Source organism: Haematobia irritans, chromosome 5, assembly GCF_050003625.1.
Source record: "Haematobia irritans isolate KBUSLIRL chromosome 5, ASM5000362v1, whole genome shotgun sequence".
NCBI classification, from domain to species: Eukaryota; Metazoa; Arthropoda; class Insecta; order Diptera; family Muscidae; genus Haematobia; species Haematobia irritans.
In genome coordinates this window covers 144,519,374-144,531,658 of record NC_134401.1, presented here as the reverse complement: position 1 = coordinate 144,531,658, position 12,285 = coordinate 144,519,374, and the positions used below count along the sequence as shown (strand labels likewise).

The 12,285-nt window shown below is 32.9% G+C and overlaps 2 protein-coding genes across 3 annotated transcripts in view; one reads left to right on the top strand and one right to left on the bottom strand.

Moving 5' to 3' along the window:
* Positions 1 to 658: 658 nt before the first annotated feature.
* Positions 659 to 5,185, top strand: LOC142241852 (uncharacterized; the record flags this gene model as incomplete). The annotated part of the gene is given in 4 exon segments (XM_075313681.1): positions 659 to 711; positions 789 to 836; positions 4,510 to 4,626; positions 4,686 to 5,185. Coding segments are annotated over 4 exon segments (575 nt in total), but the record flags the coding sequence as incomplete, so codon positions are not given.
* Positions 5,101 to 12,285, bottom strand: part of LOC142241850 (cilia- and flagella-associated protein 61-like) — a 28,408-nt gene continuing 21,223 nt past the window's right edge. For both annotated transcript variants that reach the window (XM_075313679.1, XM_075313680.1), the window contains 6 exons: positions 9,603 to 10,177; positions 9,222 to 9,385; positions 8,904 to 9,158; positions 5,648 to 5,860; positions 5,373 to 5,577; positions 5,101 to 5,278 (listed from right to left, as the gene is read on the bottom strand). In XM_075313679.1, coding sequence (XP_075169794.1) covers positions 5,401 to 5,577; positions 5,648 to 5,860; positions 8,904 to 9,158; positions 9,222 to 9,385; positions 9,603 to 10,177 — 1,384 coding nt within the window. In that variant the 3' untranslated portion in view covers positions 5,101 to 5,278; positions 5,373 to 5,400. The remainder of the gene's footprint in view (positions 5,279 to 5,372; positions 5,578 to 5,647; positions 5,861 to 8,903; positions 9,159 to 9,221; positions 9,386 to 9,602; positions 10,178 to 12,285) is intronic.

Sequence of the window (12,285 nt, the reverse complement as noted above, 5' to 3'; positions counted from 1 at the left end):
AGTGAATACATTGAAAACCAAACTTATGGTAAACTAATCTGTATGGGGTCAACTGAAAAATTTTATTTATCCAAAAACTTATCATTTTAGTGACAATGGGTGTTGGTGGATGATGGTCATGATGATGGGTTATTTCGACTATGCGTCATTTGTACCGCAATGGTCAAAGCTAAAGCAATTAAGTGGTCATACACTACTGATGTTATTTTCAACCAAAAATGTGTTTTTCCCAAATTTAATTTTTGCCATAGTAAATACTCTAGCATTTCTATTCACAAACAAATCGAAAATAGATGAAAAACTGCAATGAATTAGTATTAGTGGTGGTCTTTTAGATGATATGGCTTTCAGACTAAAATTTTCCACCTGTGCTTTGTATATATATGTGTGCATTATGAAAAAACCCAAGCTGACACAAGTACCCAATCACATAAATATTAATTTTCATTTGACTTTGTGTATAAATTTAAAAAACTATGAAGTTTGTCGCATTATTACGCGGTTGGAAAGCTATTGAAACGGTCACAATAAAAACCATATAAAAAAGCCCGAAAAGTCTGACACAAATTTCTATAGTTGTGTCAATCATAATAAAACACATATAATTTCAGTGATTATTAAACAAAAAAATAAAATAAAACAATATTAAATCATGTTTCATATACAAAGAACTCAGTGATATCCTTTATGTTTATTTGTTTGTGCTGTCAAGTGAGTTGTGTGCTATCTAGCTAGAAAACACAAAAGGAATACTAAAATCAACAACATATATTTGGTTTGAATTTCAGATTATAACGGCCGAAGTTATTGATTGCCAGCGACCACCTCAATTAGTGGTGAGTTTTAATGAGAACTACTGCAGCTATATAGAGAGTGTAGGAAAAGACTTAAGATACAAACGTCATTGAGATGATCGCTTTGTTCTCATCAGTTTGTTTCTTAAGTCTTTTGATTGGTCTATAAAAAGAGAGAGAAAAAAAAATTAATATTAATATAATTAATGCTTGTTTTGATGAAAATTTATTGTCTACTTATACATTCTAAGTCTTTTAAAACATTTAGTGCATTGAGAATCTATTGAGCACAAGTTTGGATTAATGCTTTAGATCGGCAAAAGGTTACTTTATTTAGTTTTGGGTGAAATATTCAAAAAATTGGTCGGTGGCTCGATTCTTGTTTTTAGGGTGTAAATCGCGTAGCGGAATCAAAGTACGTTTGGATGCTTTATGCGGTGGCTTATGTCCTTCGAATCCTAAAGGATTTCAAGACAGTCCCATGGGATAAAGGGACAAAAATCTACGATCTCCTATAGACATACAATATTTTGGACATGAATGCGCTGTTGTCCTGATGGTTGCCAATTACTCTCTCCGGATAAGCGCAACCTTGTGTCTATCTTAGAAGAGTGTATGGCGCTGTTTAATTCGAGGGATTATAACGCTATTCTTATTAGTCTAAAAACATGGATCCTCTGTTATATGCAAGAGAACTGCACCGGCGAAAATACTACGAGGAAGGCGAAGACTGTAGGTCGGCTAGAAAATTGAGGTTCATAAGATTTGATAAAATCGTTAGTTTTTGACGGCTGGACTTGCAGGTTGAAGTCGTAGTATTTAGGTTAGGTTACGCATAGAGGCAACCCGTTGTTTTAGGTTCACTCAATGTCAAAGGACCTCCATCTTAAAGCCGAAAGTAGGTCCCTTTCGACTTAAAGAAGCTTTGAAAAACTTTGAAATATCACCAGCATAACTGAAGGGTGTATTCCACCTCTGAAAAACGGTGTTCGGTCGAAACTAAGATTGAACTCATTGCCCATTATACGCAAGGCAGACATGCTAACCAATGCCCACGGTGGCACAGTGTTTGAACAACAGATCTAGGTTAGGTTAGGTGGCAGCACGATGTATCAGACTCACTTAGACTATTCAGTCCATTGTGATACCACAGTGGTGAACTTCTCTCTTATCACTTAGTCCTGACCGATTCCATGTTAAGCTCAATGACAAGGTGCCTCCTTTTTATAGCCGAGTCCGAACGGCGTTTCACATTGCAGTGAAACCACATAGAGAAGTTTTGAAACACTCAGAAATGTCACCAGCATTACTGAGGTGACGCTTAAAAACTTTTTGGTGTTCGGTCGAAGCAGGAATCAATCCCACGATCTTGTGTATGCAAGCGGGCATGCTAACCCATTGCACCACTGTGGCTCCCTTCTAAGTCTCAGTGGTCGAACTCTACGTGGACACTTCAGTAATTGAATTGAAGATGGAAATCTGAGTTGATTGACTGATATCTCTGAGTTTGAATGGCATGAAGAAACGTTAATGTTTGAACTGCAGGTTGGAGTCTCAGTATTTGAACGGAAGATATCTTAATAAATGAACTGCAGACTGGATGTCTCCATTAGGAAGTGTATACCGATCAGAGAACTGCAACCGGTGGCTTTTTTTTCGTATTGCAATCTTACCCACAAAATATCGGTGGCAGTGAGTAAGACACCAATTACCATGCGATCTTTTACATTGATACAAATGCGAGAATAAAAACACTATTAGTATATAAAAATGTTCGTATACAGTGTATTGCAATCTTAAACCAATCTACGATGTCGATTGGTAAACAAAAAACGAGTGTGGCACTTAAGTTGATTGCACTCAACAATTACCAGCAGTTGGCATTAGCTCAAGAGAATTGAGAGAGTACCAAATAAGAGAATACCAAACTGCTGAGATATGGGTAACCAATTTGTGTGATTGCTTTACTACGGTGTTTTCAAGAGACCAACACTCATACTAACAAACACCGACAGTCGTCGGTTGCATTGGATATTGGTGGTTGATTTTTTTTTACCAATTGGTGTTTTAAGATTGCAAATATTGGTGTTTACTTCACTGGTTGGTTGCGGTAGATCGCAGCCGTTCTCTGATACCGATACCTTTGTGTGTGAATTGCTAATACGGTCAAAATTTGGTCAATATAAACTTGACGTATTTCTTTCAATTTTGCATTTAAAAAACCTGAACACCCCTCATTTTGAAGGTGTGTGTGTAGAATGTTGCTCCTATTTTGATTTTGGAATTCACTCTTCAGTTGTAAAAATGCCGTCCAAGCAAGAAGAGCAGCGTATCAAAATTTTGCTCGCGCATCGCGAAAATCCGAGCTACTCGCACGCAAAGCTGGCAAAATCGCTAAAAGTTGCCAAATCAACCGTTACAAATGTAATTAAAGTGTTTGGGGAACGTTTGTCGACAGCCAGGAAGTCTGGATCGGGGGGAAATCGAAAACCGGAAGCCGCTGAGACGACAAAGAGAGTTGCCGGTAGTTTCAAGCGAAACCCTAACCTCTCTCTCCGAGATGCCGCAAATAAGCTGGGTGTATCGTCTACAACCGTGCATCGAGCCAAAAAACGAGCCGGACTATCGACTTACAAGAAGGTAGTGACTCCAAATCGCGATGATAAACAAAATACGACGGCCAAAGCGCGATCCCGGAGGCTGTACACGACGATGCTGACGAAGTTTGACTGCGTGGTAATGGACGACGAAACCTACGTCAAAGCCGACTACAAGCAGCTTCCGGGACAGGAGTTTTATACGGCAAAAGGAAGGGGAAAGGTAGCAGATATTTTCAAGCACATAAAACTGTCAAAGTTCGCAAAGAAATATCTGGTTTGGCAAGCCATCTGTACCTGTGGCTTGAAAAGCAGCATTTTCATAGCTTCCGGGACTGTCAACCAAGAAATTTACGTGAAAGAGTGTTTGAATAAACATCTGCTGCCTTTCCTGAAGAAACAAGGTTGTTCCGTACTGTTTTGGCCGGATTTGGCATCTTGCCATTACGGTAAAAAGGCCATGGAGTGGTACGCCGCCAACAACGTGCAGGTGGTTTCCAAGGACAAGAACCCTCCCAACACGCCAGAGCTCCGCCCAATTGAGAAATACTGGGCTATTGTCAAGCGGAACCTAAAAAAGACCAAAAAACTGCTAAGGACGAGCAGCAGTTCAAAGCAAACTGGCTTTCTGCGGCGAAGAAGGTGGACAAGGTGGCTGTACAAAATCTGATGGCAGGTGTCAAGCGTGAGGCCCGGCAATTCGGATTTGGAAAAGCGAAAACCTAACTGAATATTTTTCCTGAATTTTATACTAATTGAACTTGAAAAAGAAATTTAATTTGATTTTCTAAATAAACGATTTCACCGATTTACACGCGTTTTCCCTTGACCAAATTTTGACCGTATCACCCTTTATTGCCTGAGTTTAGGTTATACACAGATAAAGTGTTTTCCACAATTTTTCATATCATAATTGTGGGAATTTTTATAAAATCGTAGGGTTATAACGCATTACCATTATTTTCTCGATTAGAGTTTTAACTTAGAATATACGGTAATTTTGAAGTCTCGCCATTAATTTTTGATATTTTTTGAATTATCGTAAATGATTGTAGAACTCATAATTTCTAGTTAAAAAATATATCATTTTGACATGTTTTTTCCATTCTGCATTTTAGGATCCTGCCACATGTTGCAAGGATGGTGGTCGTGATGAAGTTACCGAAAAATGTGCACTGCGGATGGGTATCACAGGGCAACCAACTGATCCACAACCTAGTGTGGAAACTGCTACTGTATGTTCGTAGTTTATACCAATTCAAATTTAATTATCATTTTCCTTTTTTATTGTTAGTGTTTAGCTCAATGCATTCTGACCGAATCGAAATATATGCCACAAATGGAAATTTTAGATTTGGAAGCTATACGCAATGATTTACAAACAAAATTCTCCAATGATAGCCTTTATGCAGAGACAATGGTAGAGGCATTTCGTAAATGTCAACCTAATACTATGAAAAAATTGCAAGCATTCAAACAAATGCCTTTGGGTCGTTCTGCCCTTCAGAGAGGATGTAGTCCATTTGCTGGTATGCTTTTGGGTTGTACATATATGGAATATTTCAAAAATTGTCCAGCCCATCGATGGACCGAAAGTCCACAATGCTCATTGGCTAAGCAATTTGTAATGCAATGTTCATTGGGAGCCTGATTGAAGAAATGGGAGGAGATCTCATTATGATGTTGGTGATAAATAATTTCATTGGAAGTTTTTTTTTTAATTTCTGTTTTTTAATCATTTATAATTAAGATCAAAATATGAATAATAAAATATAAGATTACATAATATATAAATTTTGAATTTTCTCAGGTTTAGTCTTGCAACAATTTTATAGGTCCTGGAAAATCTTCGGATAGTGCTATTTCAAAGTTCATCATGATGACGATCTATACAATAGTAAGGCATTATCTTTTTATCTATCAAATTCTTTTTTCAAATAATTTTTTTAAGATTAATAAAATTGAATAAGATTAAACAAACCATTTTTTTTTTTGATTTTTTTTCATGTTTAGTCTTGCAAAAATTTCATAGGTCCTGGAAAATCTTCGGGTAGTGCTATTTCAAAGCCAAATTCATCACGATGATTTCTAAGAAATTTTAAATATGTCTCTTCCAATTGACTAGTAACACCTGAATCTTGGCAATAGTTATTCATTATTTTACTACGTAATTCACGATCTACTTTCTAAATAGAGAAAAAATATCGATAGAATCTTTTACAAAGAAAAAAAAAAATGGTTTTAGTTGTTATTTACCAAATTCATCACTTCCTGTGCTATGGTGAGCATTAGTAACTTATTTTGCTTTTGCAACTCTTCAAAATGATCATTCATTATTAGTGCAACCCATGGTTCTTGGAAAAAATCCAAAAAGCTATAAATATCTTTAAGATACCAACGAGATCGTAAATTATTCAACAGCATTTCATGACGACCACAAAAGAATTTGCAAAAATCATAATCATGATTCTGTGAGTAAGAAAAAACAGACATATGGGAAAATTATAATATAGAAAAAAATTAACCAATATGTTTACAAATAAGATTTTAATTGTACACTGAAAAAATATTGTCCTGAGGTCAAAGATTTCATGTCTTTAAAATTTAAAATACGAATGCAAATTTTGCTTAGCATAGAAGATGCATTTCTCTAATATAAAGTTTTTTTCCTTGTCCAAAAGTCGATAAACTTTCAATGTAGTCGTCTTTTCCTTATAATTAATTGACTTAAGAATGGGTATCATAACATGAAAGAAAATATGTTTGGACTAAGGTCAACTCGACTTTAATAGTTTAGAAAAATTCTTTAAATTTAATGAAATTGTCTTTAAATTTGTTGTCTTTTTGCATCTTGACTACAAAGCAAAAAATCATTCAAATATAGGACACGTTTTTCAACAATTTATTTTAAAGACGTTTTTTACTTACAACATAGCATAATTTCTACTGGAAGTCGAGTCTTAATTTTGAAAATAAAGTTGTCATTAACTCGTTTTTAAAGGACTTTGATGGAATATGAAGAAAAAAAAATTTGAAGAAGCGAAAAATTAAAATGTGCTTCCTAGAAGCAAGTACATAACAGGTTGGCTGATAAGTCCCCGGTCTGACACATAGATGGCGTCTTTAAATGATTCGTGTCAAAATTTGACGTCTGTAAGTCAATTAGTTTGTGAGATACAGCGTCTTTTGTGCAGCTACTTTTGTTATTGTGAAAAAAATGGAAAAAAAAGAAATTTCGTGTTTTGATAAAATACTGTTTTCTGAAGGGAAAAAATACGGTAGAAGCAAAAACTTGGCTTGATAATGAGTTTCCGGGCTCTGTCCTAGGGAAATCAACAATAATTGATTGGTATGCAAAATTCAAGCGTGGTGAAATGAGCACGGAGGACGGTGAACGCAGTGGACGCCCGAAAGAGGTGGTTACCTACGAAAACATCAAAAAAATCCACAAAATGATTTTGAATGACCGTAAAATGAAGTTGATCGAGATAGCAAAGGGCTTAAAGATATCAAAGGAACGTGTTGGTTATATCATTCATCAATATTTGGATATGCGGAAGTTCTGTGCAAAATGGGTGCCGCGCACTGAAAAAAAAAACATACACGGTTCCAAAGATTTTGTCTTTACTTTAAAAAATTTGGTATTGATTCCGAGCCAAAGGAGCAGAGAATATAAGTAAGGATACTTTTAAGACACAATTCTCTTTTAAACTTAGGTTTTGTGTACTTGCTTCTAGGAAACAAATTTTAATTTTTCGCTTTCTCAGCTTTTTTTCTTCATATGCTATCAAAGTCCTTTAAAAGCGAGTTAACGGCAACTTTATTTTCCAAATTAGGACTCGACTTCCAGTAGAAATTATGCTATGTTTGAAGTAAAAAACTTCTTTAAAATAAAGTTTTGAAAAACATGTCCTATATTTGAACGATTTTTTGCTTTGTAGTCAAGATGCAAAAAGACAACAACTTTAAAGACAATTTCATTAAATTTAAAGAATTTTTCTGAATTATTAAAGTCAAGTTGACCTTAGCCTATAATTTTTTTCTTTCATGTTAAGATACCCATTTTTAAGTCAAATCACCTAATTATTAGGACAATACGACTTCATTGAAAAGTTTATCGATTTTGGACAAGGAAAATAACTTTATTTTAGAGAAATGCGTCTTCTATGCTAAGCAAAATTTGTATTCGTATTTTAAAGACATGAAATCTTTGACCTCGTTGACAATATTTTTTTCAGTGCGCGAGCTCACATTTGACCAGATGATTCTGAGCGGTGTTTGCAGCTATTAACTCGTAATACACCCGAGTTTTTCCGTCAATATGTGACAATGGATGAAACATGGCTTCATCACTACACTCCTGAGTCCAATCGACAGTCGGCTGAGTGGACAGCCACCGGTGAACCGTCTCCGAAGCGTGGAAAGACTCAAAAGTCCGCTGGCAAAGTAATGGCCTCTGTTTTTTGGGATGCGCATGGAATAATTTTTATCGATTATCTTGAGAAGGGAAAAATTATATGGCGTTATTGGAGCGTTTGAAGGTCGAAATCACGCGGCAAAACGGCCCCATATGAAGAAGAAAAAAGTATAGTTCCACCAAGACAACGCACCGTGCCACAAGTCATTTATGGCAACGATGGTAAAAATTCATGAATTGGGCTACGAATTGCTTCCCCACCCACCGTATTCTACAGATCTGGCCCCCAGCGACTTTTTCTTGTTATCAGACCTCAAAAGGATGCTCGCAGGGAAAAAATTTGGCTGCAATAAAGAGGTGATCGCCGAAACTGAGGCCTATTTTGAGGCAAAACCGAAGGAGTACTACCAAAATGGTATCAAAAAATTGGAAGGTCGTTATAATCGTTGTATCGCTCTTGAAGGGAACTATGTTGAATAATAAAAACGAAGTTTGATACAAAATGTGTTTTTCGTTGTTAGACCAGGGACTTATCAGCCAACCTTAAAACCCAAATTTAAAAGAGAACTGTGTCCTAAAAATATTCTTACTTGTATTCTTCGCTTCTTTGGCTCGGAATCAATACCAAAATTTTTAAAGTAACCGGGCATGCTTTTTTTTTCAGTGTAATAAAAAATATTCAATTAATAAATTAAATGATTGGATTACAATTTTAATCAATTGCATAAATAAATGGAACCAATTAATTTTTCTTTTTTAAGAATTTGTAAAAATCGTAATCATGGTTTTATAAATTAGAAAAAAAAAGAAACATGGGAAACTGACAACAAAGAAAATAATCACAAATATGTTTACAAATAAAATTTTAATACTAATAGAAAAATATCCTATTAAATGATTTAATTAATATTACAATCAATCACATAAATTAATGGGGTCAATTAAATTTTTAATTGGTTCCAATAGTTGTTGCATCAGTGATAAATATTTTTTTTCTGTGATTAAAGCAATTCTAACTTTATTTCGATTTTGAATCCAAAAAAAATATTTCATTTTTCTGTGAATTGATTTAAATCAAAAACATCAAATTCTCACCTTCTTTGTAACTATGACTATTTCTTCGACAATGTTATGCTCATTTAATCTCACTCGACAAAAGTCGCCTTCGAAATAAGTGACCAAGGGTAAACCGTATTCATTGTTTAAATGATTTGCCAAATAACGCTTCGGTATAGTTATCTTGAAGAAGAAGTGATCCATAGGTAGTTGAGCTTGAAAATAATAGGGTTGAGAAAATTTCACTTCTTTACTAGAAGCTTCGAATTGATCTAGATTCAAGGCTTCAATAATCTGCAAATTGGTTTGAAAATAACTTTATAACAAAGCCGCAGATATGTTGAAGATATACTTCACCTTTTGGGCAGCTTCTTGGGGACTAACAAAACGGTATTGATGATTTGGTTCACTATGATGTTTGATAAAATTTCCTATGGCATAGATATTTTCATCTGATGTTTGATAGGTTTCATTTACCAAAATATGCGAATTTTTAGTCTCCAGTTTGGATTCTTGAAGTACTGGGGAAATTTAGTGATTTTTTTTGTTGAGTTTTCTTATTTGTATAAATTGTCGATATTTTCACATATAAAGTAATATGTGTTCAAATGTTAGGTCTACGTATGTCCCTGGTACAAAAACACGTTTACGTTAACATTTTTGTCACAAGTCTTCTTGATACAGTGAAACTTCTCAGAAGTGGATACCCACGATTGCCTAAATTTCAATGCCACTCACCTTTTAAAAATCCATCATCTATATACTTCTCATGGTAACTAATGAAAAAATCACAATCAAATGTAAGTTCCTTATCACCAAAGAAATTTTGGAATATTACACGCGTTACAATATCTTGATCTTCATTGCAATGAATCTCCAATAAATTCATTCTATCATAAACTTTAACATTGAGATCTTCAATCATTTCTCGTAGAATAGGCTCAATACGAATATCGATAGTGGAATCATTTAGAGTTAAACCCATTTGTGTGGCGGCCAAGAGATGAGGCATTACCAGTGAAATACTTTCACCTTTAACATCGTGCTTCAAAAGGAAGTTAATAAATTCAAAAGCTCTCACATGTAAACCATAGATCACAATTTTAGGTTGTGCGCACATATCATTTTGGAACATTCTTAAGCGATGATAGAATAATAATTTATCATAACGATTATTTATTTGAATATAATTTGATGGTATATTCTGCGTATGTAGTAGATCCATGGATATTCCAAAGTCAGTTGAACACATTAGTAAAAGTTTTTCGTAGTAGATCTCACAATTCGATGCAAGTTTTACAAGATGTTTTTCCCTGAAAAAGTGTAGTAATTTCCAAAATTAGCTTAGACCTAATATGCAAATTTATATTTCATCAGATGTATAAGCAAGGTTGCCACAAATGGTAGAATTCTACCAAAAATGTTAGATTTTTTACTATTTGCTAGATTGGTACAATGTTGATGTTTATTTTGCAAAATATTTCTCTCCAACTAATAGGTACTTTAACATTTTCTATAGAAATAAATTTTTGACAAAATGTTCTATATAAATAAAATTTTGACCAAATTTTCTATAGAAATAACATTTTGACAAAATTTTCTATACACGGATGAAAAAGACTGTTTTTCATATGTTTGGCTATAAACATTATATGTTTGGAACACACATTTTTAAACACAATATTTTTGAGTGCAAGCATATAATGTTCATAAACTAGCATAACATGTTTGGGACATATATGTTAATATGTTAGAACATATTATGTTTGGGACATAAAATGTTTGTTGGATGCAAACATATATTAATTTAGAAATAGCCTATAAACATATATGTGTTTAGTAGTTTGGAGCGCTATTTAACAGGGAGCGATATTGAATTAAGTTGGTGCTTGTTGCTTGTTATTACAAAATTAACGTTTTATTTTTTCTTGGGCAATTGATCAGCTACTTCTTTGATCCTTACAAATAAAAAAAAATCATACAATTGAATAATTTCTTCTACAATGTTTGTATTACAGAAAAAGGTGCTAAGAACTAAAAAATCTCGTGGAAGTGAGAAAGATGTCGGGGAATATACAATTGGGCAGATACAAAATTTTGAGCATTCAGGTCGAAAACCTATGTTGTTAGCACCTATATTACCTGTTTATTTTCATAATTCATTATGATTGTAAATATATAAATAAATAAATAAAATTTTGAGCACAATATTGTTTGGGAGAATTTTTTTTAAGCATATAATATTTTTGGGTGCAAAATGCTTCCAAACATATTATATGGTCACATAATAACATATTGTTTTTTTGGAAGACAACATTATTGCATTTGGATGCAAAAATACAAAATGTTTGGAACTTAGACTATCCAAACATATATTGTTTAGACCAATAGGGTTTCAAACATATTATATATTGGTAGAGATCAAACATATAAATGTTTGGGCAATACCCAAAAATGTATATGCTTGAAGCAAAATATGTTTGGGAGTATATGTTACAGAAGCGATTTTTTGTGAGGGTGTAGAAATAAAATTTTGACAAAATTTTCTATAGATATAAAATTTTCACAAAATTTTCAATAGAAATAAAATTTTAACAAATTTTTCTATAGATATAAAATTTTCACAAACTTTTCAATAGAAATAAAATTTTGACAAAAATTTCTATAGAAATAAAATTGTGACAAAATTTTTTATATAAATAACATTTTGACAAAATCTTCCATAGAAATAAAATTTTGACAAAATTTTCCATAGAAATAAAATTTCTATAAAAAGAAAATTTTGACAAAATTTTTTATAGAAATAAAATTTTGACAAAATTTTCTATATAAATAAAATTTTGACAAAATTTTCTATTGAAATAAAATTTTGACAAAATATTCTATGGTAACAAAAATTTTGATAAAATTTTCTATAGAAATAAAATTTTGACAAAATATTCCATAGAAATAATATTTTGACAAAATCTTCTTTAGAAATAAAATTTTGACAAAAACTTTTATAAAAATAAAATTTTGACAAAAATATCCTATAGAAATACAATTTTGACAAAATTTTCTATAGAAATAAAATTTTGACAAATATTTCTATAGAAATAAAATTTTGACAAAATTTTCTATAGAAATAAAATTTTGACAAAATTTTCTATAGAAATAAAATTTTGACAAAAATATCCTATAGAAAAAAATTTTGACAAAATTTTCCATAGAAATAAAACTTGTCAAAATTCTCTATAGAAAAAACCAGTAAGGAAAGTCTAAAGTCGGGCGGGGCCGACTATATTATACCCTGCACCACTTTGTAGATCTAAATTTTCGATACCATATTACATCCGTCAAATGTGTTGGGGGCTATATATAAAGGTTTATACATACATTTAAATATCACTCGATCTGGAAGAATTTGATAGACTTCTACAAA